The 23,030-nt window shown below is 56.8% G+C and overlaps 9 protein-coding genes across 9 annotated transcripts; 5 read left to right on the top strand and 4 right to left on the bottom strand.

The window, feature by feature from the left end:
* The first annotated feature begins 1,249 nt into the window (after positions 1-1,249).
* Positions 1,250-3,164, top strand: B0H64DRAFT_350513 (uncharacterized protein). Its single transcript, XM_062801438.1, has 2 exons — positions 1,250-1,938; positions 2,003-3,164. Exons 1-2 carry the CDS (start codon positions 1,587-1,589, stop codon positions 2,803-2,805), a joined length of 1,155 nt encoding a protein of 384 aa, XP_062654029.1. The 5' UTR covers positions 1,250-1,586; the 3' UTR covers positions 2,806-3,164.
* Positions 3,165-4,324: 1,160 nt separating this feature from the next.
* On the top strand, positions 4,325-6,330 carry B0H64DRAFT_412694 (uncharacterized protein). The gene is made up of 4 exons (XM_062804937.1): positions 4,325-4,891; positions 4,946-5,144; positions 5,190-5,402; positions 5,452-6,330. Exons 1-4 carry the CDS (start codon positions 4,353-4,355, stop codon positions 6,217-6,219), a joined length of 1,719 nt encoding a protein of 572 aa, XP_062654028.1. The 5' UTR covers positions 4,325-4,352; the 3' UTR covers positions 6,220-6,330.
* A 2,202-nt stretch (positions 6,331-8,532) lies between these two features.
* B0H64DRAFT_427753 (mannosyltransferase putative-domain-containing protein) lies at positions 8,533-10,364 on the top strand (the record flags this gene model as incomplete). Its single annotated transcript, XM_062805807.1, has 2 exons — positions 8,533-8,601; positions 8,988-10,364. The coding sequence occupies 2 exons, from the start codon at positions 8,533-8,535 to the stop codon at positions 10,362-10,364; spliced, it is 1,446 nt and encodes a 481-aa protein (XP_062654027.1).
* Positions 10,365-10,560: 196 nt separating this feature from the next.
* Positions 10,561-12,187, bottom strand: B0H64DRAFT_368559 (uncharacterized protein; the record flags this gene model as incomplete). Its single annotated transcript, XM_062801982.1, has 4 exons — positions 11,560-12,187; positions 11,444-11,496; positions 11,306-11,390; positions 10,561-11,185 (listed from the first exon to the last, which is right to left on the bottom strand). The coding sequence occupies exons 1-4, from the start codon at positions 11,910-11,912 to the stop codon at positions 10,561-10,563; spliced, it is 1,116 nt and encodes a 371-aa protein (XP_062654026.1). The 5' UTR covers positions 11,913-12,187.
* On the bottom strand, positions 12,188-13,752 carry B0H64DRAFT_412686 (cytochrome P450). The gene is made up of 2 exons (XM_062804936.1): positions 12,533-13,752; positions 12,188-12,475 (listed from the first exon to the last, which is right to left on the bottom strand). Exons 1-2 carry the CDS (start codon positions 13,536-13,538, stop codon positions 12,246-12,248), a joined length of 1,236 nt encoding a protein of 411 aa, XP_062654025.1. The 5' UTR covers positions 13,539-13,752; the 3' UTR covers positions 12,188-12,245.
* Positions 13,753-14,716: 964 nt separating this feature from the next.
* On the top strand, positions 14,717-15,960 carry B0H64DRAFT_350502 (ferritin-like domain-containing protein; the record flags this gene model as incomplete). The annotated part of the gene is made up of 1 exon (XM_062801436.1): positions 14,717-15,960. One exon carries the CDS (start codon positions 14,717-14,719, stop codon positions 15,863-15,865), a length of 1,149 nt encoding a protein of 382 aa, XP_062654024.1. The 3' UTR covers positions 15,866-15,960.
* Positions 15,961-16,156: 196 nt separating this feature from the next.
* B0H64DRAFT_452589 (uncharacterized protein) lies at positions 16,157-18,172 on the top strand. The gene has a single exon (XM_062807208.1). The coding sequence runs from the start codon at positions 16,310-16,312 to the stop codon at positions 17,996-17,998; it is 1,689 nt and encodes a 562-aa protein (XP_062654023.1). The 5' UTR covers positions 16,157-16,309; the 3' UTR covers positions 17,999-18,172.
* A 96-nt stretch (positions 18,173-18,268) lies between these two features.
* B0H64DRAFT_332077 (uncharacterized protein) lies at positions 18,269-20,077 on the bottom strand (the record flags this gene model as incomplete). The annotated part of the gene is made up of 3 exons (XM_062801035.1): positions 18,269-18,972; positions 19,032-19,248; positions 19,700-20,077. 3 exons carry the CDS (start codon positions 20,075-20,077, stop codon positions 18,269-18,271), a joined length of 1,299 nt encoding a protein of 432 aa, XP_062654022.1.
* Positions 20,078-20,373: 296 nt separating this feature from the next.
* On the bottom strand, positions 20,374-23,030 carry B0H64DRAFT_436738 (uncharacterized protein). The gene has a single exon (XM_062806204.1). It carries the CDS (start codon positions 22,871-22,873, stop codon positions 20,543-20,545), a length of 2,331 nt encoding a protein of 776 aa, XP_062654021.1. The 5' UTR covers positions 22,874-23,030; the 3' UTR covers positions 20,374-20,542.

The following is a 23,030-nucleotide window of genomic DNA, read 5'->3' as shown; positions in this document are numbered from 1 at the left end:
GAGAAACTCCGGACTCCCGGGTGATGACCCACTTTAACTCCGAGTCCGGTCAGGGGGGGGGGGGCCGGGGGATGGAGCCGGGGGCCATTCCTTTCCCTTATTGAAAAAGGGAGTTGACGAACTGAGTGAGCTGAGACAAGTAATCTCGACAAGATCTGCGAACTGCATTCGACTATTGAGATCCCTCTGCGATCCCCATCCCGTGTTCCCGTGGGGGTTCCTCTAGAGGCAGCTGTAAGTAAGACAAATCCGGTGCTTGCCGGCGGGACCGCGGTGATCCTTGGACGTTTGAACGAATAGCGCGACCATTTAGCGAACTTGGCGTGCAGATCTTTGCGGCAACAGCCCTACCAACTCGTCCACCACCCGCGCCCCCGTCCGCCACAGGGCGCTCGCTCATGAGAGATCCTATTTCCCGGCCTTCAGGCGCCCACTGCCGTCGGTCTCGGGGAATATGAGGGGGTGGGGGGGCCTCAGCTCTGTAAACCGGCACTGTGTCGAAGTTGATTGTACCTCTCGACCGGGGTCGGACGGTGTACATAGGCGTCGCACAGCATCAGTTGTGTTGCGTCTGTGTGACCTTCGTGTCTTGACCGGAATGCGGTCAGTTGGTCGGCTGATGACCAACATTGCTTGCGTTTCTGTGTCTGTTGGTCGAGTTGGGCAGACCAGGGCTGCTATGAGACTGATGACAAGAGATCTTCGGCTCCCTGGTATTTATAGAGGGGCAGCTTCATAACCCCCCCCTTTGCAGTGAGACATGCTGGTGTCGATGACGATGTTAGGCAGTGTGCTAAATTTGAACCAAGAGGGGCACTGGCTTATCGGAGCTCTCTCCTGTTCGTGCGTGCCCCTTAATTCTTCTTTTTGCCCCCCCCCAAAAGCCGAAGATGGCTGTCAAAATTGCGGTGGCTTGAGACCGCGTCGACCGAGAAGGCCCGGGGCCCGTCGGAGGGTTCCTCAATAGCAGTTTGGACAGGGCTACAGCCAATCGATGGTGTGCTACAAGCGGATCTCGATCGAAGCTTTGGGGATCTCGGGAAGGCGTAGCAACGAGCGTCCAGACCGGGCAAGGGGGCGTCGATCCATCTGATTTCCTTCTGCAAAGAGCAGCAAACTGGGGGCCAACGGGAAGGCCAACGGCCGCCGCAAACAGCAAGGATCGGTAGCTTGTTTCGAACAGCTTCACGGCCTGCATCTCATCCGGGGTCACTTGCCTCCTTTTGTGCTGCCCACTGAGCAGGGTTTTGCCGAAAACTGTCGGCCCGCGGTCGCCCGCCGTGCACAAGCAGCACAACTCACTCCCGGACGGTGGGTTTTCCGCGTCTTCCGGTGCATCTTGCAGTTTAACAGCACCGATATCCTATGCATGCATATGTATCCCGTTCGTGTTGATCACGGCTCAAACTCCCGAAGCCCTCCGGGCTTTTTGTTGTCCCAGATTGCTCCTCTCCTTCCCGTCCTCCGCCCCTTTCCTCCTCCTTACTGTGTGTAGCTCGTCGTCGCCGTGTAGACCAATCTCTTTCTGTCAAACAACCTTCAACTCTCGCTTCTCACCGTAGTACCAACTACGATCCACAGCCAACATGGTTACCCTCGAGCAGATGCGGTCCTCCAACGCCCGCATCCCGGAAGCTCTCCCGGCGGGCATGGTAGCCGTCTTCGCCGGCGGCACTAGTGGCATTGGCGAGGCCACCATGAAGTTGTTCGCCAAGCACGCCGTCCAGCCGCGTATCTACTTCATCGGCCGGTCGGAGCGGGCCGCTGTGCGCATCATTGAGGAACTCACGACCATCAACCCAGCGGGTCAATATCACTACATCCAAGCCGACCTGTCCCTGCTGCAAAACGTGGACGAGGTCTGTCACGACATCAAGAGCCATGAATCTCTCATCAACCTGCTCTTTCTCACACCCGGCACCATGGTGACGGGCAGAGGTACTACTCACCCCCTAAACTCAAGGAGACGAAGGACAACACCCGAACTAACACTCCCACCCAGACACCCCTGAAAACCTCTACTACCCCACGGCAGTAACCTACTACGCACGCATCCGCCTAATCTCCAACCTCCTCCCCCTCCTCCAAAAAGCGCCCTCCCTCCGGCGCGTCGTCTCCGTATTCGGCGGCACCAAAGAAGGCCCCGTCTGCATCGGCGACCTGCAAGGCCGCGCCCTCGCCCTCCCCCCGCGCATCACCACCACCACCACCACAGAAACCAACTCCAAAACCCCCAGCCCCCCAACCTCCCCCACCAAACCCAAGCCCAACCCGGCCCACCTCCTCCAGCTGCGCGCGCACACCAGCACCATGATGACGCTGGCGCTCGAATCCCTCGCCCTCGAGGCCCCCGACGTCAGCTTCGTGCACTCCTTCCCCGGCTTCGTGCGCACGCACGCCGGCCGCGAGGTGCGCGCCGCGAGCGCCGTCGGGCTCGTCCAGACCGTGCTCAACAAGGTCGTCGGGCCGATGGTCACCGTGCCGCTGGCGGAGGCCGGGGAGAGGCAGCTGTATGCCGCGACGAGTGGCCGGTTTCCGGCGAGATGTGGCTGTGGCGGGCCGGGGGTGGGGGGTGTGGTGGTTACGGCTGGGGTGGGGTTGAAAGATGGGGAGGGGGTGGGTGTGGCGAGGGGGAGTGATGCGCGGGTGGGGGGTGGGGTGTATTCGGTTAGTTTTGATGCGGAGCCGCAGAGTGTGAAGGTGGAGGAGGCGGTGCAGCGGTTGAGGGATGAGGATTTGGTGAGGAGGTTGTGGTTGCATACCGTGGGGGAGTTTGTGAGGGTGACGGGGACGGAGTTTGTGTAATACTGTCTAGGGTGGGTTGACGACATCATGATTCGGCTGGGAAGGGGATTGGGAAACGAACGGCTTTTGCTTGGGCTCGTTCTTTTGTTTCATTTCTTGCCTTGCGTACGGGTAGGGTTTATCTTGGGGATTCATCTTGGGGATTCGGCGTTGCTGGGTCAGATGCTCTGGATCCCACATATTCATTTGTGAATAGTTGTTTGATAGTCCGGCTTTTTTGCTCAACTCTACTGACATACAAAATATGTACTCGACGATGATGCTTCTGCCTCACTCCTCGGGGTTTCACAAGATGTTGAGACAGTGTCCGGGAAAGATCAAGTACCTACCCAGTTAAATGAATACCTATTCACCTCACGAACCGCGCTCCCTGCCGTTCGCCCGCTATGACTACGCTAACCGAAGGATGAGGTTGCTGTCATCACGGATGCGGAACAGACAACGGTTTTCCAAGGCAATCTGTGGCTGTGGGCTGATCCCCTCGCCCACTCGCCAATCAGGGAGGAATTTCCGGCAGCAGAACTGGAGATCCCTCATCAACTGGCCCCTTTGTGGCACCCGAATGAGAGCGAGGCACCATTGTGCCCTACAGGATAGGATGTGCATAAATAGGTAAGCATCGGCTCACCCTTCACCCCTGGATCCTTCAGAAACAAAAGACAGAGCCCAAACAAACAACAAACGGGTGAATTTCGACCAACCCTCAACTCTAAGCACTTCTCAACACTATACACCTAACAAAAGTGCCCGTTACTTTATCAATGGCTCGTTCCGAGTTCGCCCCTCCTGTTGACAACTGCGAGTGGACGACGCGGTACCGGGAGGATGGATCGTCAATCAGGTCACGAGGTCCGGACTGTGGTCAGAGGGACTGCCAGTACTCCGAGAATTACGACCCTGATACGGAACCGGAGTGAACCCGTAAGCAACATGCTCGTATGTACCCATTAACAGCCTGTGTCTAATAGCTCGAGATACAGTAAGAAGTTACACTGTCGTTGGGCTCGTCGTAGTATCACTTTTGCGTGGTCGAAAACGAGGCCGTCGTCGTTTTCGATAGCCCTTTCGGCTCTCGCAAGTCCTTAGTGCGGTGTGGGGTTGGAGGTGTCTCGCGATGCTACGAGCGACAACAGATAGAGAGGAATCTCTGGAGCGAGGAGCAAGAAAGTGGGGGTTGGAAGGTTGTATTATGCACACTAGAGCAAGAGGAATCCATTGATAGTTTAAGCGATGTGTTTCCACTGCAGCCCAAAGTTCCGACTAAACAGCCGCCAGGACGATCGCGGTTAGTTGGGATATTCTCGGCGCGGAGCGGGTCGCTTACGCCGCTGCGTGCCACAGGTCCGGAGTCGAGGCGTTGGGGTTAAGGAGGTAAAAACACGCCGACTCGCCAAGGAATCATCACGCCAGGGGCGGCCAATTTGTTGTGCCGCCTTCTCCTGCATGCGGCGGGCTCGGTGCTACGTCAGTGGCTGGTGGCAAGCTTGATTGTTGGAGATGTAACCCCAGGTTTAGATATAACGGAGCACTGTGGTCAGATAATTAAGATGTCGTCCACCTGCCGAGGTCGTGTGTGTTCGGTCACCGAGCATTCGGTCGAGTCGTGTATGACAGTTGTGTTACTCCTCACATTCACATTTACTCCTCGGCTCACCTCGCCATCCATTTCTCCAGGACTGGTTCCTCGCGTTCAACCTCTCCCCTTTCCCCCGTTACCAACGCTTCACGATGCCTTGATTCCCGCAGCAATCGTCCCCTCTCCTATCCATTTCCTTCCGTTATTACAGCGTTCTTGTGTTGATACCCCTTTCCTTTTCATGATGAATGCTTCTACTTCGCTCCAGCACGAGGCGGAACTGTTCGGGCTTCTCACGAGAGTGGGCGGTTCATTATCCCTCCCTCTAGTCTGCTTGGTCCTCGTTTCATATGTCTTCATCCCGCGGGTTCGGACAGAGCCCAACACATTTCTAGCATTTTCATCGGCTGGAAGTATACTGGGTTGCATTGCTTGTATCGTCGGGAGCGACGGGATTAGACAGGGTCTATCGAGCCCCTTGTGTCTGGCTCAGGGGTTTTTAATGGACGTGTAGGTACTCCTCCTGACCCCATTACCATCTACGCTAACTCTCTCCGGAACCAGGTCTGCGTTGTCAGGTCCTTTGTGGTCTCTAGGAATAGCAGTTCATTTGCTTGTGGGCTTGGCTAGGGGCTCAAAACAAGTGTCTCTCCAGAAATGGGGTTGGGCGTACTGCTTAATTTGTTATGGGGGACCGTTGGCCCTAGCACTCACGCGTCTCCATATAAAGCGGCCAAGAGGTGCAACATTGAACAGCAATGAGGTATGTTTTGTCAGTAGTTCGACGAACCCTTGCTCATTCTCCTAGGGTTGGTGCTGGGAGTCCGCTGGGCAGGAGGTGCTGCCGGTTTACATCCCCGTTTGGGGATGCATTTTTACCTCACTCGTCATCTACCTTGGGGTCACCGTACATATTTCCAGGAAGCGATATGACAACCAACAAGGATGGGATGGTTGCAACTCAGTCCGTTCTTCAAGGGCCTCTGGGGACCCCCTTGTTGCAGCCTCAAGCGTATCAAGCGTAAGTGGTTCTGTATTATTATTCGACCACTCGCATTAACCCGGGCAAGGACTCAATTATCTCACTCAGCGACTGGCCACTTTCTCCGAGTTCGGGAAATATGTTCTTCGGCACACAATGCACTAAAGCAGCCGGCCGTTCTCGCCCTGTCACCTATCCACCACCCGTACACACGTCGCCAGTTCCACCGGCAGGAACTTGGCTCCGTGCCTTTGCACTCTCTCCGCGGCCTGCCCCCACGCCACCCCCGCGAGGCAGGTTTTCCGTTAAGAATATGACGCGGCATTTTACAATCAAGGACTCCACAACGGGGGTACATCTATGGACAGGGCTCATGTTCGCGGGCTCTTTGCTCGTCACATGGCTGCCAGGGACCATCAAGCTCGGCTGGAATCTTGTACACCCGGAGCTAGGCAGCCCGTTAGGATTCCGCGTCGCCGTCTCCACAGTTCTTCCTCTTCAAGGGCTGTGGATTGCCGGAATATTCTTTGCCCTCAACTGGAACGATGTTCGAAGGGGCATGATCAGGCCACCGTCACGAACTACGATTAGTGGCCTGCTGGAGGAGCCGTTGCAGCGGCTTCGTGGAAACTCGGTATCGTCGGGAGGAACGAACTATGACGTGGAGAAGGCTAAGAGGGACTTGAAAGTGGCAATACCATGGCATCGCCAAACTCAGCGCGACGACTGGGATTTCGTTGACATTGGGATACCTTCGCGAGAGAACACGATCGTCCGGCCGAGACCGAACAGCGAGCCGGTGATATCGCCCTTGCTTCCTAGTCCGGCGCTTGGGCGGAACCACGTATTATTGTAGGTTGGCCATAATACATGTACATACGATAGCCTGTCTGTTGCAAGCGGATGCATCGTGAGGTAGCATAAGCCCATTCGGGTTCTTCCCTCACACGCAACCTGGTCCTGGAAGTTTGAAACATTCTATTCTCTATTCTGATATCGGTACCTCTTTCGTCTCTTGACATGTAGGAAAACCAATGTGACCACCCCTAACGTTGTCTACTCGGTCCCAGAAATGCACTCTTAGCCTTGAACCAAACCGTTACCCCCCCAGTCTATTCCCAAGAAACAAGAACCTTCAACATGAAGAGAACCACCAAACAAAATCCCACGAGTGAAGAGTGAGACAAAAGGAAGGAAAAAAACCCAAACCCAACCCCCCTCCCCCTCGCTTCCATGTCGTCCTCACCAAACAGTCCTCTCCCTCGAATAATACCGATACCGGTACGAGTAGCCACGGTACCATGGCTCTTCTGCCACCACGGCCGTGGTCCGCACACACCGATCACAATCATCGGTGTAGGTGTTGCCCCGCTCACTGACCACTAGATGGTTGTAGGAGCGGTCGCATGCCAGGAGGCGGGTGCGGCGGGTGTGGCCGCATCGGAAGTAGTCTGTGTATTTGTGGCACATTTTGGACTTGATGTTGATTGTTTGTGTTTTGAGGGTGTGTTTTGTGTGTGGTTTGGGTCGGGGGTGTTGGTGGTGTTGTTTTGTAATAAGGGGTTGATTGATGTGGTGGTCGATGATGGTGGTGTTGGAAAGTGAAACTTTTGGCCTTTGGGGAGTTAAGGTGAAGAGCTCTGGTAACGGGTGAAAGAAACAGGAACATGGGAAAAGTATCGGTCTTATATCTTTCGTAAACAAGGCGGCTTCCGGCTTCACTGAGTCATGGCCTCCTGCGAGTTGCCATCGCCATGGTCACCGGTTTACGGTCGAGTGTGCCACAGACGGTTCCACCGACCTCGGTCAAGCACCGGAAAAGTTACTACTCTGCAAGAACGCGTGGGCGGGGTCAAAATTTAGTCCTACGCAAAGCCTAGTGGGCAAAGCCTAGCAGAGCAATCGTCCGATCTCATCCAGGCCTCCCAGGCCGACCTTGGTGATGACCCAAGCAACACTTGACTCCCCGACAGGGATGAAAGTGCCTCTTATTTTTCTCAGCTATGAAGTTCCTGCAGTTTAGTTGGATGCCGCCACTTGAACCAATACAAGCGAGGGCAGGGTTGTTCGCATTCGTTTAGTGTGCATCAGCTGAGTGGAATGCCTTTCAAGTTTCAAGCAGCCGAGGCTGAGATGAAATGCGGTTTTCCACGTTGCGTACCTGCGTTAAGTGGATGGATGAACCCCCATGCCGCTAATGAGAAAATACCAGCAGCTCGCACAGTAATAAAAACTTTCTGCACGCATGATATCGGACTTGTTGGAGCACCGCCACCATCTTGACGTGGTGAGGCTGCGTGGCGTGATCAGCCGTGCCTCACGTTGTCGCCCTGTCACAGTGAGAAAGCTTACCAAGAGTAGAAAGTAGGTACGATTTTAGTCTTTTCGTTTCTCTCATATTCTGTTTTGTAGAGCTTGTCGTCGCGACGACCGTCATCGGAGCGTGGAGTGACTAATTCGACTTGTAAGTTGTAACTTGTCAGCCGACCCCTATTTTCGGTGAGAACGGTGTGGCGGCCTGGAGCCTGACCAGCCTTTGGTTTGTGTGAGCTGTCGCATGATTTGTACAAATTAAGGTCGCCGATATTGGGTAGGTCCCGAAAGGCAATGTGGCTAGGTTAACAACTCGTCCCAACTCTGGGGTTGGTTCAGCCACGAGAAGGGGGCGGTGTAAACGAGGCAAAATGTGTTTAGGTATCTAATATTCATGCCAAAAATCGTTACCGGCCACCTAACAGTCCGAATGCGAATATTGGATGTAATGGAGGTGGCAGTCATGGCCTGCCCGGATGCGATATTGTTGGAATTTAAGTTATTTATTAACCGACTTCAGTCCTTCGGGGGCTAGCGAAAACGGCGAAATGTATTAAAACAATTGCCCTGACCTGCCCAGCTTCACTTTCAACTGGAATGTAAAAGCGGGACATGTACGGGAGCCTGCTCAACTCCCACTGCTCTCAAAAGTACCAAAGTTACACGGAACTCCCGCCGTGCTACAGAGTCACACTGGCGAGCAAAAGAATAATTAATGAATTTCGTCCCTTCTTTACTCACCTGAGTGACAACTAGCACAAAGTAAATTTCCTAAAATATTTCTACCACTGGACTTTCGATGTTACGTTCTACAACCCTCACTTCGACCGACGACAGGAAAACACCATAATTTATCATGAGATCGCGCAACCGATATCCTCTGGTTACAGTTCGCGACCACGGCAGGAGAGATCATCTCGAGAGCGTTCGATAGCTGTCAACCAATTTCGAACTGCGCGGTCAATGCCGATCAGCCCGTATCTCAGCAGGGGAGCGAAGTACCTGATCCTCGTTTCCCTCCTGACCTTGGTCTTCGTTTACATCAACAAGCTCGACCCCAACCGACGGTTCGCGGAAGTTACACGGCCTGCTGCGCCTGTGATACTCAGTCCGCCGGGCCGCCGCCCGAGCTACCATGACCCGACCGACTGGTGGATAGAGTTCTTCACGCGCTTGAAGACCACCCATGTCAATGTACCGCCCGTCGTGGTCGAGGGGGCGGCGGACGCCCATAACTGGAGACCCGACATCGACTCGGCGAGGCCCGAGTTACTTCGGTTAACGTACAAGGCAGAAGCCGAGTTCCGTCAGTCTCATGCTGCCTTCATCAAGCAGCTGCCCGAGTTTGCGCGTCATCTTCCCTACCAAGTCGGCACTACTGGGATAGTCACGACTGCTGGCGCTTCTAGCTTTGGACAGGCGGTCTCCCTTGTCCTCCTAACGCGACAAACCGGTTCACAACTCCCGATACAAATAGTGCTCGACTCGACGGCGCCATGGATAGATTTTCTCTGCGCCAACGAAATGCCCCGTCACGACGCGGCCTGCCTTTACATCAACGACATGTGGACAAAGTTATATCCGTTCATCACCGTCAAGTTCGAGCGCTTTCAGTGGAAGTCCATCGCCCTCGTGGCCTCGACCTTCCAAAACGTCCTCTTTCTCGATTCCGACTGTCTCCCCATCCTCAACCCCGACCGCATCTTCGAAAAAGGCGCCGAGCCATTTACGTCAGCTGGCTTTATCACCTGGCCTGACTTCTGGGCGTCCTCAACCTCGGCCATGTTCTACAGGGTCGCCGGAGACATCGAGGTGCCGCCGCTGACATCCCGCGCCACGTCGGAAAGCGGCGTGATCGTCTACGACAAAGCGCGTCACGCCGACACACTTCTCCTCGCGGTGTACTACAACTACAACGGGCCAGGGCGCTACTACACGATGCTGACACAGCACGGGCCAGGAGAGGGGGACAAGGAGACATTCTTCCAGGCGGCATTGGTGCTGGATGCGCTGCGGGAGAAGGGGGTCTACAACCCGCCGACCGAGTGGATGAAGCCTGGCGTGGGGGTGAAGAAAGGATACTGGGATGTCAAGACTATGCCACAGGCACACGGACGAACAGCTAAGGGAAACAAGTGGCGGGGCATGTTCATGCAGCAGATGGACCCGATGGAGGACTACCGGGCAGTCATGGCCGCAGTGAAAGAGGCAGCAGACAACACGCCCTCCGACAAGGCAACAAGATCAAAACACGACGACCACCCCCCTCCGCCCCGCCGCTTCTGGCCATTCACCAACCTATTCCCCAAAACAACACCACAAAAAACAAACCCCGACGACCCCAACAACCCATCCACCTACCTCACCAACTCCACCTTCCTCTCCGCCACCGGCAACCTCACCACCACCCCCGACACCGCCCGCTTCATGTTCTTCCACCACAACGGCGTCAAGCCCGACTTCACGCGCCTACGGGACGCCACCGCGGGTATGCAGGCCGAGGGGGACGACGGCCGCCGGCTACGCATGTGGGGCGACCCGGCCTGGATCGTCGCCCGCACGGGTCGCGACGTGGAGAAGCTATGGTGGGAGGCGTCGCTGGAGGTGTACTGCCAGCCTGGGGTGACGAGGTGGTTGGGTGCGGTGTGTGAGGAGATGAGGAGGGTTTGGGGGAGGGTTTATGAGTAGGGGGTTTTGGGGGGAGGGGGACTGAGGACTGGTGTAGGTAATATTGCTGCTAGGTACTTTACTGGGAATCTGCTTCGTTTATTCTCTTGTTCAAGCAATGAAGTAACATGAGTGCTTTCTCTGGCAGTAAGTACTGTACACACAACAATTTCTCGTACACGCCTTTTCCCACACCCTCTCCCTGTCCGTCCACCCTCTAATACCCCCTCTCCCGATCCACCAAATTCACCAACTCCTCCCCGCGCCCCAGCCTCCCCAAATTCACCTCCAAAATCGCCAACACCCTCTCAAAATACCTCGTCGACGCCCCGGAAACATGCGGCGTGACAATGACATTCCCCATCCCCCACAGCACATGCCCGTCCGGCAACGGTTCCGGATCCGTCACATCCAGCGCCGCCCCCCTGACCAACCCCCTTTCCAACGCATCCACCAAGTCCCCCGTACTCACCACCTCCCCCCTCGCCACGTTACTCACAAACGTCCTCCCCTTCCCCGCCCCCACCCCAGCAGCAGCACCCAACACCTCAAACTCCCCCCTCCCCAACAAATGTTTAGTCCGCCCCGTCAACGGCGTCGCCACCACCAGCAAATCCAACCCCGACCCCAAGAAGGCGTGCAAATCCGCCGTCTCCGCGCCCGAGAACCAGCGTGCTGGTAGCGTGCCGTCCGGGTCGCCCAGCCCGGGCGGCGCCCAGCCGTGGTCCCGGCGCGACTCGGGGGTCGGGCGCGGGTGGAGGGTGTAGGCGTGCACGCTCATGCCGAGGGCGCGGGCGAGGCGGGCGGTCTGGCGGCCGATGCTGCCGTAGCCGAGGATGCCGCTGGTATGTGTACGTTAGGATTAGGGGGTTGGTGTTGGGGTGGGAGGGGGAAAGGGGAAGGGGTGGGTGGTGATTGGAGGGGGAGGTGGGTGGAGGAGGAAGGGGAGAAGGTCGGCGTACATAGTCTTGTTGGCCGAGTCGTCGATGTTGAGCATGCCCGAGTTGTCCCAGTGGGCTTGTTTCTGGCGGTCGAGGTACGTGGGGACTAGGTGGGAGTTAGTGGGGATACGATAAGTAGTGGTGAAAGGGCGACGGTACGGCGGTGCTCAAACGCGAGGTAGGTGCTGATGATCCATTCCGAGATTTGCGGTCTGTTTGTTGACAGTTCAGTCGGTCGTTCACCCCCCCTCTCGCCCCTCCAAGAAGAGACTCACCCATGCACGCCATTAGCGGTGCAGAACGCCACCTTGGTGTCCTTAAACATGGGCTCGTGGGCCACATGGTTCAAGCCCGCGCTCAACATCTGCACGTATTCCAGCTTCGGGGCCTCTTCCGGCGTCGGCAGGGTGCTATACGTCATCAAGGCGGTTACATCATCCCAAATACCGGCCGGAAGTGTCGCCGGAGGGAGCGGCGTCGAGGCCCACGTCTGCACGTGGTAGACCACTTGCAGGTCGGGGAATGAGGTCGACAGCTTCTCCAGAAACCCTGCAGGGGCATCCCAAGGGGCAATGATGAGGAGCTTGTGCCCCTTGAGGGTGTTGTTGCTATCCGTCTTGCCCACCATGGTTGTGTTTCGTGGCTGATTCCGTCCTTGTCGATGATGGAGTGTGGGAAGCCGGGAAACACGGTGAGATATACGGTGAGACGGGCGGGGGGCCTCGGAGGATCGGACTTCTGCAACACTAACTCCAGCGCGTCGTAACCTTGCTTACCCAAGAATCTAGGGGGCGAGGTGGAGAGGACGCGACGCTCTTCTGCGGGGTCCCGACGGCGTGAGAAAGGGGCTGGAGACACGAGTGGCCAAAGAAAAATACTGTGTAGCTACTTCGTACGAAGTATTCCGGATTACGTTATTGTTCGTAAAGAAACGCTACGCTGCCTATCAAGTGCTAACAAGTCAATGTATTTCCAAACGCTGTTGCTCATTTTTGGCCTCCCACCGTCTTTGCAACTGCAGCGTCCACTTCGCCTTGCGTAGCTTGACCTGAACCCCACTGCCACTCCTGTTTTCGATCGTGTGGTGGAATCTAATAGGTGCGTCCGGCGGCGATTCAGCATTCTCAATGGTGTCGTATCGCTGCAATATCCGGGTGATGACATAGGCCGACTTGATCCGCGCCAGTTGTTCTGCGACTTGGTCAGTAATTCGAAGCACCCCGTGTTGTTGGAGCTGCATCTACTTACGTCCAAGGCACTGCCGGAGTCCTCCGCCAAAGGGCACGAACTCGAAGCCAAACTTGCGTTTCCCGTCTTCCATCCATCTCTCCGGCCTGAACTCGTCCGGGTCGAAATCCCAGAGGTCCGGCCGCTGCCCCAAGGCATACGTCGGAATCAAGATCTGGGTCCCCTTGGGAACGAGTATAGGTTCCGTCCTGTCGTCGCCGCCGCCACGTGGGAGGACCGTGTCGCGGAGCGAGATTCGGTCGTTCAGAGGCACAACCGGCGCCATGCGAAGGGTCTCGTTGATGACGGCGTTCATGTACGGCAACGAGTCGCGCACCTTCTTGAACTCGATGCCGCTCGGCTGCCCCGACACGTACGGCCCAAAACGGATAAGCACTTCGTATCGCAGCTTCAGTTGGACTTTGGGATGGCGAGCCAGGAAATACACAATCCAACCCAGGAGTGCAGCCGTCGTGTCCCGGCCGGCGCTGAGCACATTCAGAGTTTGGCTGCGCAACTCTACTGGATCTTGCGTCACCTTGGCGAGCTCGTTTAGAAGGACGTAACGATCGCCGTGGGGCTGACCGCCCTGGTGCTGCAGCCCATCCAAGTACTCGCCTCCCCGAGTGAGGCGAAGTTGCACAAACCACTCGGCGTACTTGTGGATGGCTGCGCAGTGCTCGTTGAACTGCTTGACCGGCAGCAGCCAACGGTATTTCCAGAGCGCTCCACGGGTCTCGATCCAGGCTTTACCGGCATCCATATGCATTCCGATATTCTCGCGGTCCGGAGGCTCGTGCCCGGTAAGCTCTGGTAACTCGACGCGTTCGGAAGGGTTTTGGGAGTGGACCGAGTAGCCGTAGAGCATCTCTGACATGACATCGAGGCTCATGTTGTAAAACAGGGGCTGCAAGTCGAAAACACGTGTCCATTGCTCATCGCTGGAGTCGTTTTGGTGCCGGTCGATTGCGGCAAAGAGCGCTTGGACGTGGCGCTCGTATAGATCTAGGTCGTTGATTTGGTCCATCGTAAACTGCGGCCGAACAAGGGTGCGCGAGTGCTTCTAATCCTCGCCACGGGAGGTGAAGATGCCTTTACCAAGCATAGGTTCCCAGCTGGCGGTGCGGTGCTCGCTGACGTCCCAGTGGGCAGCCTTGGTGGCGAGGACGGCCTGGATATTTTTTGGGTCGCGAGATACGAGAAGATCGTATCCGCACATGGGCACCAGAACGGTGTGCACACGCTTTCCCATCTCTTTGTCGATGGCCTCGATCACATACTGGGGTCCCCTATCGTTGCGGGTTGCCCTGAGGCCCTCGATCAGCCGGCCAATCCCCAGGAACCCCTTCTTGCGCATCCTCGGGACCGGGCGACATCCTCGACGGAATGCCAGTTCGTCCCTGATATCCACACGCGAGTGTGGAAATTCATAGCACCCGAGAAATATCACTAGCAGCAGAACTGCTGCCGAAATTGTCACAGACATTGTTCTAGCGGTGGGGTCGCAAGTTAGGTATCTCAGTAGCGCAGAGAGAGACATGACCTGTTGACGACTCGGCAGTCAGCGCGTGCATCATGATGCACATCCAACCTGGGCTTCAACCTCGCCCGTGACTGGCTGCCCAGGTGGTGAGGCAGGGTAAGAGACGTACTTGAGTAATCCCTAGGGAATGACGGCGCTGGGTTTGATGATTCCGTCGTAAATGATATTGAGCAGTGCCGCATCACAAATCGACACGGTTGAGTTGATGGGAAAGGCTTCAGGAACAATCCCAACCAACACCCAGGGCGACCCGAGACTTCCGTTTATATTGGGAAGGAAGTTCCGGTCGGTCCGTATACGGTCCTCAGCTCCTTAATATCGAATGATGTCCATGGATAAGGCACCTACCTCAGTGCTGCGAGAGAAGGGGCGGTTCCCGGGTCGTGAGTACCTAATAAGGCGTTTGGGGCAAGAGCGAAAAGCAGCCGTCACCCACCGACGGGAGTTCTAGACTTTAGAGCGTATGAGTCATTACTTCCCTGTTCCTTCCAAATCAACAATCATCAGTGGCAAGCTGAGGAAGGACCACTGGCTATGTCTGTAGGATTGCTTTAACCCAACTCTCGTCTCGTTTCCACAATCACTGAACCTCAACATCCCCCATTCTCTCCTGTTTACCTTATTTACCACCTTCTCCCTCTGTCACGTCGTTTCTTGTCATAATGTCACCAGCGAATAGTCACTACGCCCTCTTCGTGTGGCTTCTAGCGCTCTTTGCGCTTGTCGACCCAGCGTTGCCTTTTCGAGTCCCGCCGCACTACTCTGGTGAAGCCCAGAAATTGGCCGATCCGAACTACGGCCCCATCCCAGGCCAGTCGGACCACTACAGCAGTTACTGGGGCATTGAGAGGCCTTTCCCCGGCAACATCACGGACCCTGTATTCCCAACTCAGGATGGCCCTCCCGGTGAAGACGACTTCGTGTGGCAGAACTTGCTGGCAGCCGAGTGGATTATCTTCGAGTTTTACCAGCAAGGCATCGAGCGCTTCACCGACGAGGACTTCACAAAAGCCGGGATGCCCGACAATACGCGCCAGCGCCTGATGGAAATCCGCAACAATGAGGCTGGCCATCTCCGCATCTTCCAGAATCAGATTTCGCCCACGTCGATTAAGCCAGGCCCTTGCAAATACACTTTCCCCCTAGCGGACCCCTTATCTTACATGACTTTCATGACCGTGATCGAGATCTCAAGCATGGCATTCCTGAGTGGGCTGGTTCAAGCCGCCGAGAACGACTGGAACCAGGGCCTGATTGCGGCCCTCTCGCAGACAGAGACTCGGCATGAGGCCTGGGTCTTGATGGAGATCTGGAAGACAAACCCGTTTGCCGGCCCGTCGGACACCCCATTCCCGTACGCCAACCAGATCCTCGACAGCACACAGGGCCTCGTGGTTCCTGGAAGCTGTCCGCCAGAAAACCCAGAGTATCCGTATCCCCGCCAGCATTTGCCCGCCTTGTTGGCGGCCCCCGACACGAAGAGCCTTGCGCCCGGCGCAACCATCACGCTGGCCTTCACCGACAAGGACAACCAGCCTGTGTTCGACCCTGACACACAGTACTATGCCGTCTTCTCCCACGGCGTGCACAACATCAGCGTCCCCATCGTCACCGAGGGGTTTCCACTCCGTCCAATCAACGTCACCATCCCGGCCGCCTTTGAGACCAGGGGCGTCATTGTTGCTCTGATTGCGAACCAGCTCGGGGCGCCCGTCAAGGAGTCTGTTGTGGCCGGCCCTGCTGTTATCCTGGAGCAGCCTGTGGAGCTGGGACCTGAGCTGGTGCGGGGAGGGGGCCCTGAGGCGACTTGAGAGGTTGTAGACGCTTTCGGTACGCTAGCCAGCGTAGCTTTCGCGGTGTGCGGTTCGCTTTTGGCTTCAGGAACTCGCCGGGGTTGAGGGAGTGCTGTGCAAGTAATGGGGCAACATTGGCATATTCGTGGCGAGTAGCGCCCGATGCATTGGGGGTTCCAACACGGTCTGCCGGGGGCTTCGAACAACAAAGGCGGGGACTTGGGTTGACAAAGCGATTGTATCTCAGCGCACAGCCACTGGCACAACCAGGGCAAGGACCGAGACCGTGGCAATAGCAATACAAGAGCAGAAATATCCATGTTCATTTGATTTGAGAAACGTCGTTTTTTGCCCTCTCCTATATATCCGCCTCGGTCCCGCCTCTTCCCTTTCGCCCCCTAATTCAGCGCAGCTTGTTTGTAATTCCGCCTCAGGTTCCCATAATCGCCACACGTGCTCACCATGCCTTCATCAAAGCCGCACCCTCTAGAGCGGCCCGGGCTCTTCCGCCTCATCGTCGAATCACAAGCCTTTTCGGGTGTAAAGTTCATCGAGTTGGCCCTGATGAACAAGGCCATATACCAACTGGCATTCCAGGAACGCCTACGCTACAGGATCAAGAACATCCCTTTCAGACACTTCGGCAACCCACTCTGTCAAGCCATCAGTGCGGACCGTCCCGATCTGCTCGAGCATGCCCTCCAACTCGGTGAGTTCGACCGCCGGGAACAAGCAATGACATCTCGGAACGGCCGTTACCTGATGGACGAGACGGGCTCCGCCGTCCACGACCTCCTAGAAATGTGCGTCCACAACGGCGCCCGCCGCTGCCTCGCCCTCCTTCTCAAACTCGGCGACACCCACGGCCGCCCCTACCGCTACGGCCGCGAATGGCTCTACCACACCGCGCGCGAAGTCGCCCTCACCAAGGGCAAACTCCAATGCCTCTTCTACCTGCACGACCACGACCACGAACGCGGCCGCCACCTCCCCTCCCCGACCCAACTCTACACCACCCTCCTCGCCCGCGCCCGCTCCCCCGCCATCGTCACCTGGCTCGCCCGCCGCCTGCCCCCCGCACCGCAGACCAACTACCGCTCCCTCCTCACAACCCACTGCGGCGACCTGCACTCCCAGCCCGCCGCCATCGACGCCCTCGCCCAGCTCGTGCCCCCCGCCGAGCGCCGTTTCCTCGCCCCCGCCCTCTGCGCCGCCGCTTCCATCGCCCACCTCGCCGCGCTGGATATCCTGCTCCGCCGCGCGAACGCCCAGGCTTATGCTGCCTGCCGCGCGGCGGGTGAGGCCTACTCGTCGGCGGGGGCGAACCCGCTGTTTTGTGCGCTCACGCACCCGTTGCCGGGGAGGCCGTCGGGGGCGGTGTTGCGGGTGTTTCCGTCGGCGGGGGAGGAGAGGGATCGGGAGGAGTGGGCTGAGGAGGGGGATGGATGGGTGAGGGGCCAGATGCAGTTAAGGATGACGTGGCGGGATCGGGTGAGGCGGGTGTTTGTGGTGTTGTATCTGGTGGTGCATTACCTCGGGGTGGATGCCGTTGGGGATGAGTTTCGGGAGAGGGAGGAGTGGGGGTTGAGGGATGAGATGCTGGATTGTGCGGCGGTCATCTATTTGTTTCAGTTGAGGGTGTATTTTCTGGCGAATCTGCCTTGGTTGTTGGAGTGTAAGCCCGCGTTGAGGGATGAGTTGCTGGTTCCTGTTAGGAAGGGTAGGTCGACGACGGCACCGCCTGTTTGGGCCAGAGCTGGTTTCATTTTCAGTGCTGCTGCTATTGGTGGCGATGGAACGCGGATTGGTGCTTCTCCCGATGAAGAGGGAGAGGAGTTGGTTGGCCTGGGCGAGACGAAGCCGATTTACACTTGGCGGAAGGGCACGAGTGGGAAAAGGGCGATGGCGGTGACCAAGGCGGAAAGAGTGGGTTTGACACAGCACATGGTGGCGATATGGGAGGTTCTTCTTACGCCGACGACCACGCGGATGGCAGAGCGCTATCTGAAGATCCGGGGTAAGAATCTGGTTGGACGTGCTCCGATGGCGCTGCTGTGGGACTTGCTCGTGGCGGAGGAGCGGACAGCCCCGCTTGGATCGGACACGGAGGAAGAAGAAGAGCGCTGGAATTGGACATTCGATTCGAGCTAGTAGGGGAAGCGTTTCGGTCGGAGAAGCTTGAGAGGTGGGCAAACTAATCTTTGAGTGCTAAGGGTTAGATGCCATGCTGCTTCCAGATGACGTGTTCTTTTCTGTAATTAAATATATGACATGACAAACTCTCATAACGCACTAGAACACCGAGATTTACCATTGTTGATCGGGCATATCGTTTATGCCATTCCGTATGCGTATTCTGCTAACTATCTGAGTCAGTGATTGCGTAGATCCCGCTTGAGGCCAGTCGTCTCGCCACGTTAATCACACCCCGTGGATGGCAATGGCATTCTCCTCCGGTATGCCTACCCATTCCAGCAGTCTTCGCTGCGCAGGGATAAACACCTCTATGAATTCCTTGCTTCCCGGCAATGGGGGTTCCCTCTGCGCACCCATGACACTCGTCATGTGCGAGATCCCCTTGGCATATTCCGCCTCCGGGCCGAACATGCGAGCCGCCTCGTGGGTAGCTGCCACGAAATACCCGAGTGTTACGTTCTGGAGATCGGTTGCCGAGGGGAATTTCTTGTCCTGAAACGCGGGCGACTCCGGTGGCAGGCTGCCTGCGACAATGAGGATGGTTATGATGTCCATCATTTCGTTAACCCACTCAGGCCCGCTCTTCCGGGTGTTGAGGAGTTTTCCTTTGAGGCCGTTGCGCAGGGCGGGTACCGGCTGTCCTTTTCCGAGATACAACTTGGCCAGCGAAAGGCGGGCAGAAGGTAAGGGTTCCATGTGTTCAGGCCAGAGCTTGCCAGGGGGGAACGCATGAGTGGTGACGGTACGTAGCAATGTTTCGACCGCCGAAGGGTCCTCATAGTCCGGGAAAACGCCAGGGTGTTTGAAAGCTTGGACGGCGGCATCGATGAGCCGAACGATCTCCCTCTGGTAATGCGGAAGGATCGAAAGCTTTTCGGTGCCTTCGAGCAGAGACGACTGCTCTTTGAGCTCGCCTTCGCAGCGGGTGCCTATTCAACTCGCGTTAGTAAGTCACGAGGGGACCGAAGGCCGTGACACAACGACTTACAGGAACAGTCGAAGAAGTGATTGCCCTTGAGGAAATCTTTGCGGGCAGTCAACCTAAGAGTCGGATCGATATAGCAAATAGTAATCTCTTCGCCAGCGGCAATCGGTCTGAGCGAGCGGACTCGAATCTCATTGCCTTCAAAATGAACAAACGCATTTGGGTCGCAGGAGTGGTTGATCATGGCCGTAACCACGTCAAACGCGTATCCAACGAGCCTCTTCGATGAGGCGGGACGGAGCGGTACGTAGTTAGTGCTCATCTGTCTCCCGGTCAGCTTTATATTACCACTTGTAGTTCAAGATCAAACAAGCATACCGCTGTCAGAAGCCTCCATGGGACTATGATCTGTACCCTTTTCCCAGTTCCCTCCCGAATTGCCGATGCGATATCGTAAAACACTTGAGAGCGCTCGGGATCCATGGAGTATTCGTTGAAGTGGTTTTCGAGGCGCGACAGGCTGCGGGCCAGAGCGGTCTGGAGGAACCCACGCTGCTGGTAGAAAACTAGGCGGTGGGTGAATAGAGTATGGGCCGTCATCTTTGGCGTCTTCTGAAGTATCTTGCACTCGTCTTTATGGTACAATGACCAGGCCGATCTCTGGCATTGCTGGTTTACAGGACTCATCAGCTTTTGCTTCCGCGAGAGTCCCGACACGGGTTGAAACGTACCTTGGAGCAGAACCTGGCGACCTTGCAATTTGCACAGGCCTTTGTCTCTTCATTGTCTTTGGACGGCCCACCCAACACTTCCTGTGTATCCTTCAGGCAATGGGAACAAAAGGAAGGGTTGCCGGCACTGAGAGTATGCATTATCGGGGCGACGTGGTAAATCTCGCGGCCCGCGGGTATATCGGCACCCGCGAACAGGCCGGAGCCGTTGCAGATTCCGGACGATTGAATCTTGAGCGGAACGGTCGACACGATGCGGTCGAGGTTCCATTTGCAGAGCTTCTGGTCCTCGTGCAGGGCCTCTCGTTGCGATGGCTTGAAATCGTCGTCGTCCCAATGGCTAACGGCAATATCACCGCTGTTCTTGGTGTATTTCATGTTCGCGAATTTGCATGCGGCAGCTGAGAGGTGTGGTTGGGAAACGAGTTTGTGGGTCGATGGCTCGTAGTTTGTTAAAGAATTGAAGTTCGCTCGCAGGAAATAGTCAACAAACTCGATCGGTGCCAAACCACGTGAAGGGACTTTAATTCGAAACGGTTCAGAAAAGGATGGAAGGAACGACGTACAGTTCCAATGGCAGGAAACTCGAAGTTGCCCGCGGCGATAAATAGCTAGAATCTAGGAGCGCTTCCATTTTGACCAGGTTATTACTGCCCAAGTTCCATTAATCTTGCGGTTTATTAAATGATTATTTGTCTCTATTCATACCTATCCTACGTAACTAACAGAACAAGACCGCGTCACCGCGTTCTCTGTGCTAAAAGAAAAGATACCGAACCCGAACCCATCGTCACGCATGACATGTAGCAAATATAATATACTCGCTCTTGACCTGCTCAACCATCAGTCATCACCCATAGCATACTTGACCCAAAACGCCGCCACATCGCGCGGTGCCGCGGCGAGCCTAAACAACTCCTCTTCCTCCCCATCATCCCGCCCATCATCCGGCCTCGCAACAATGAGATCCAGCTTCCTCGGCTCCGCCGCATTCGGCCTCATCCCCGCCAGCCGACAGTCCACGGCCCTCAAACTCCTCTCCGCGAAATCAATCATTAGAAAGAAGCCGCTGCCACCATCGCCACCACCGCAGTGAAGCAGCCCCACCTCCCTCCCCACCACTTCCACTTCCCCTCCCTTCCCTCCACTACTCCCCGGAGTGCCGCAACCATAAGAAAAGACACAAAACCCATCCCCAGCAGCCGCCACCAACCCATCCGCCAACCCACCCAGCCCCCCATCCGCCCCAGACCGATCCACATCCCGCAGCAAGCCCGCCAACCGGGCCAGCGGCCTAGCCTGTCCCTCATCACCTCCCTGCTGCTGCTGCTGCTGCTGCTGCTGTTGCTGCCACAGCAGCGGTGCAGAGACCGCAGAAGGCGGCATTTGTAAGGCCGCCGCCAGTGCGCGGCACAGCTCGGCGAGCATGACGCTCAAGAGAGCGGTGCGCGTCGCCGTTGCCGTTGCCGAAGTGGAGGATGTGGGGGAGGGGAGGAGGAAAGGGGGGAGGAAACCGGACATGGTCTGCAGGAACGCCCAGGCTGCGCGGGGGGCGGTGGAGTAATCCGCCCTGGTGAGGGCTGTGAGGAGGGTGGTGAGGAGGTGGAATGTCGCGGGGTTGGGGATGGTGCCGTTGTTGGGGTGATCGGCGGGGTTGATTGTGGGAGTTGTGCCGGGGAAAGGGAAGAGCAGGCAGAGGTGGGTGAATTGCTCTTCGAGGGTTCCGCGGAGGGTGCGCTGCGGTGGGGGCTGTGTTGTCCACGGGTCGTTGAGGGTCCAGAATTCGGTTGTTGATCGTGTGATGGGGATGGAGGAAGCTTCCGGGGCGGCGCCGAGGTTGCTGAGGAAGCTCGATAGGACGGGGTTGTCACAGGAGATGGGGCGGTCGACGGCGAATAATCTGCTGAGAATGTCTGCCGCGCCGACCCCGATATGGGAGACCCGTTGTGTCGGGACTTCTAGCTGTTCGGCTGGCGTGGTGGCCGGAACTGTGAAAGCTGCCGGCGGTGTGGGATCCGGTGCTTCCTGCTTGATATATGGAAGCGGGGAATTTGAGCGAGGCGGTAGAGTGTGACCTTGCGGGACCATTGGCAGGACTGGGCCTGCTAAAGAGGAAAAAGGTCCCGATGGCCCCAACGGTGATAGTGGCGTGATGGGTGGTACCACAGCCAGCGAAGCTATATGAGCCTCTTTCGAGCGGATGAGGTCCTGTAGTCGCAAACTTTCGGCTTTGGCCGCTTCGGCTTCTCCCTCTCGCTGCTGAATCAAACTTTGGAGTCCGAGGTTGTTAGACTTGAGTCCTTCCATTTCTTGTTCCATTTCTTGGACCAGGTTTTGCATCCTGCGGTTGTCTGCCGCGGCCGTCTCGATGCTCACGTCGCGTTTCCGAACGGTGTCTTCCAGCCAGAGCTTCTCGGCGCCCGTCTTCCTGCGCTCCTCTTGCAGCTCGCGCAGGCTGGCTTCGAGTCGCGTCTGTTCTGCTTCGCGATCTTCCAGATCGCGCTTCAGCCGGCGCAGCTCCACCTCGGTCCCAGCAGCTGCGGATTTCAGGGAGTGAACCTCCTCGCCGAGATCCTTCTTGCTACATGCGAGCTTGAAGTTGGTCGTTTTGCAATTGTCCAGGTCTTTCCGCAGGGATTCTTCCCGTGCGGCAAGCTGGTCCAGCTCGCCCCCCATGCTCTCCATCTCGGCCCCCATGGCGTGGTAGACATCGTTGAGCCTGTCCAACTGCCCTTGGATTCTCGCCACGGCGCGCGAGATGGGATGCGTAGGCGCATAACCGCTCTTTGTCGTGACAGACTCGATGTTCTGGACAAGGGCGAAGATGCTCCGGGCGGTGGATACGAAGGTCCTCTCGAGATTCCCCAGGGAATTCGACTCGGGCTCACTGTCGTATCCTTCCTCAGATTTGGGCAACGCGTGGGATTTGCCGCGGATTCTCAAGTCAGACTCGATTAAATACCCGCCCAGGTGGTGTGGCTTAGACTCGCGCGCACCATCATCATCATCTTGAAAGCCGGCAACCGGGGGAGACAGAGAAGGCGGCGGGCGCGACCAGTCGTTATCCTCCCGTTGTCTCGGGGGTCCTTCCCGGCGTAGTTTCTTTCTTGGGTGGCCCTTGGGCGATGTCGGAGGCGGTCTAAAGAAGTCACCGCCCCTACTGTGTTTCTCCATCCTTGTTGATACCCTTTATTGGTCGCAAAGGCGTGGTACAGCGTTGAATTGAAGTTGAATTAAGGCTTGTCGCATGTGTGGGTCGAGGCGCGCCAACGCATTGACGCCCAAGAATGGTAGGTATTGGTCCTTGTGGCGACTCGAGAGTGGGGTTGCC

The sequence above is a fragment of the Chaetomium fimeti genome (assembly GCF_033439085.1).
Source record: "Chaetomium fimeti strain CBS 168.71 chromosome Unknown B0H64scaffold_13, whole genome shotgun sequence".
In the NCBI taxonomy this organism is placed as follows: Eukaryota; Fungi; Ascomycota; class Sordariomycetes; order Sordariales; family Chaetomiaceae; genus Chaetomium; species Chaetomium fimeti.
This window is presented reverse-complemented; position numbering and strand designations above follow the sequence as displayed.

Coding starts and splice junctions, on each gene's coding strand:
- B0H64DRAFT_350513 (XM_062801438.1), top strand. CDS start 1,587: ATGGTTACCCTCGAGCAGATGCGGTCCTCCAACGCCCGCATCCCGGAA. Junction 1,939..2,002: donor CACCATGGTGACGGGCAGAG/GTACTACTCACC, acceptor ACTCCCACCCAG/ACACCCCTGAAAACCTCTAC.
- B0H64DRAFT_412694 (XM_062804937.1), top strand. CDS start 4,353: ATGTCGTCCACCTGCCGAGGTCGTGTGTGTTCGGTCACCGAGCATTCG. Junction 5,145..5,189: donor CAACATTGAACAGCAATGAG/GTATGTTTTGTC, acceptor TCATTCTCCTAG/GGTTGGTGCTGGGAGTCCGC. Junction 5,403..5,451: donor CAGCCTCAAGCGTATCAAGC/GTAAGTGGTTCT, acceptor AACCCGGGCAAG/GACTCAATTATCTCACTCAG.
- B0H64DRAFT_412686 (XM_062804936.1), bottom strand. CDS start 13,538: ATGGACCAAATCAACGACCTAGATCTATACGAGCGCCACGTCCAAGCG. Junction 12,476..12,532: donor ACTCCGGCAGTGCCTTGGAC/GTAAGTAGATGC, acceptor ACCAAGTCGCAG/AACAACTGGCGCGGATCAAG.
- B0H64DRAFT_452589 (XM_062807208.1), top strand. CDS start 16,310: ATGCCTTCATCAAAGCCGCACCCTCTAGAGCGGCCCGGGCTCTTCCGC.
- B0H64DRAFT_436738 (XM_062806204.1), bottom strand. CDS start 22,873: ATGGAGAAACACAGTAGGGGCGGTGACTTCTTTAGACCGCCTCCGACA.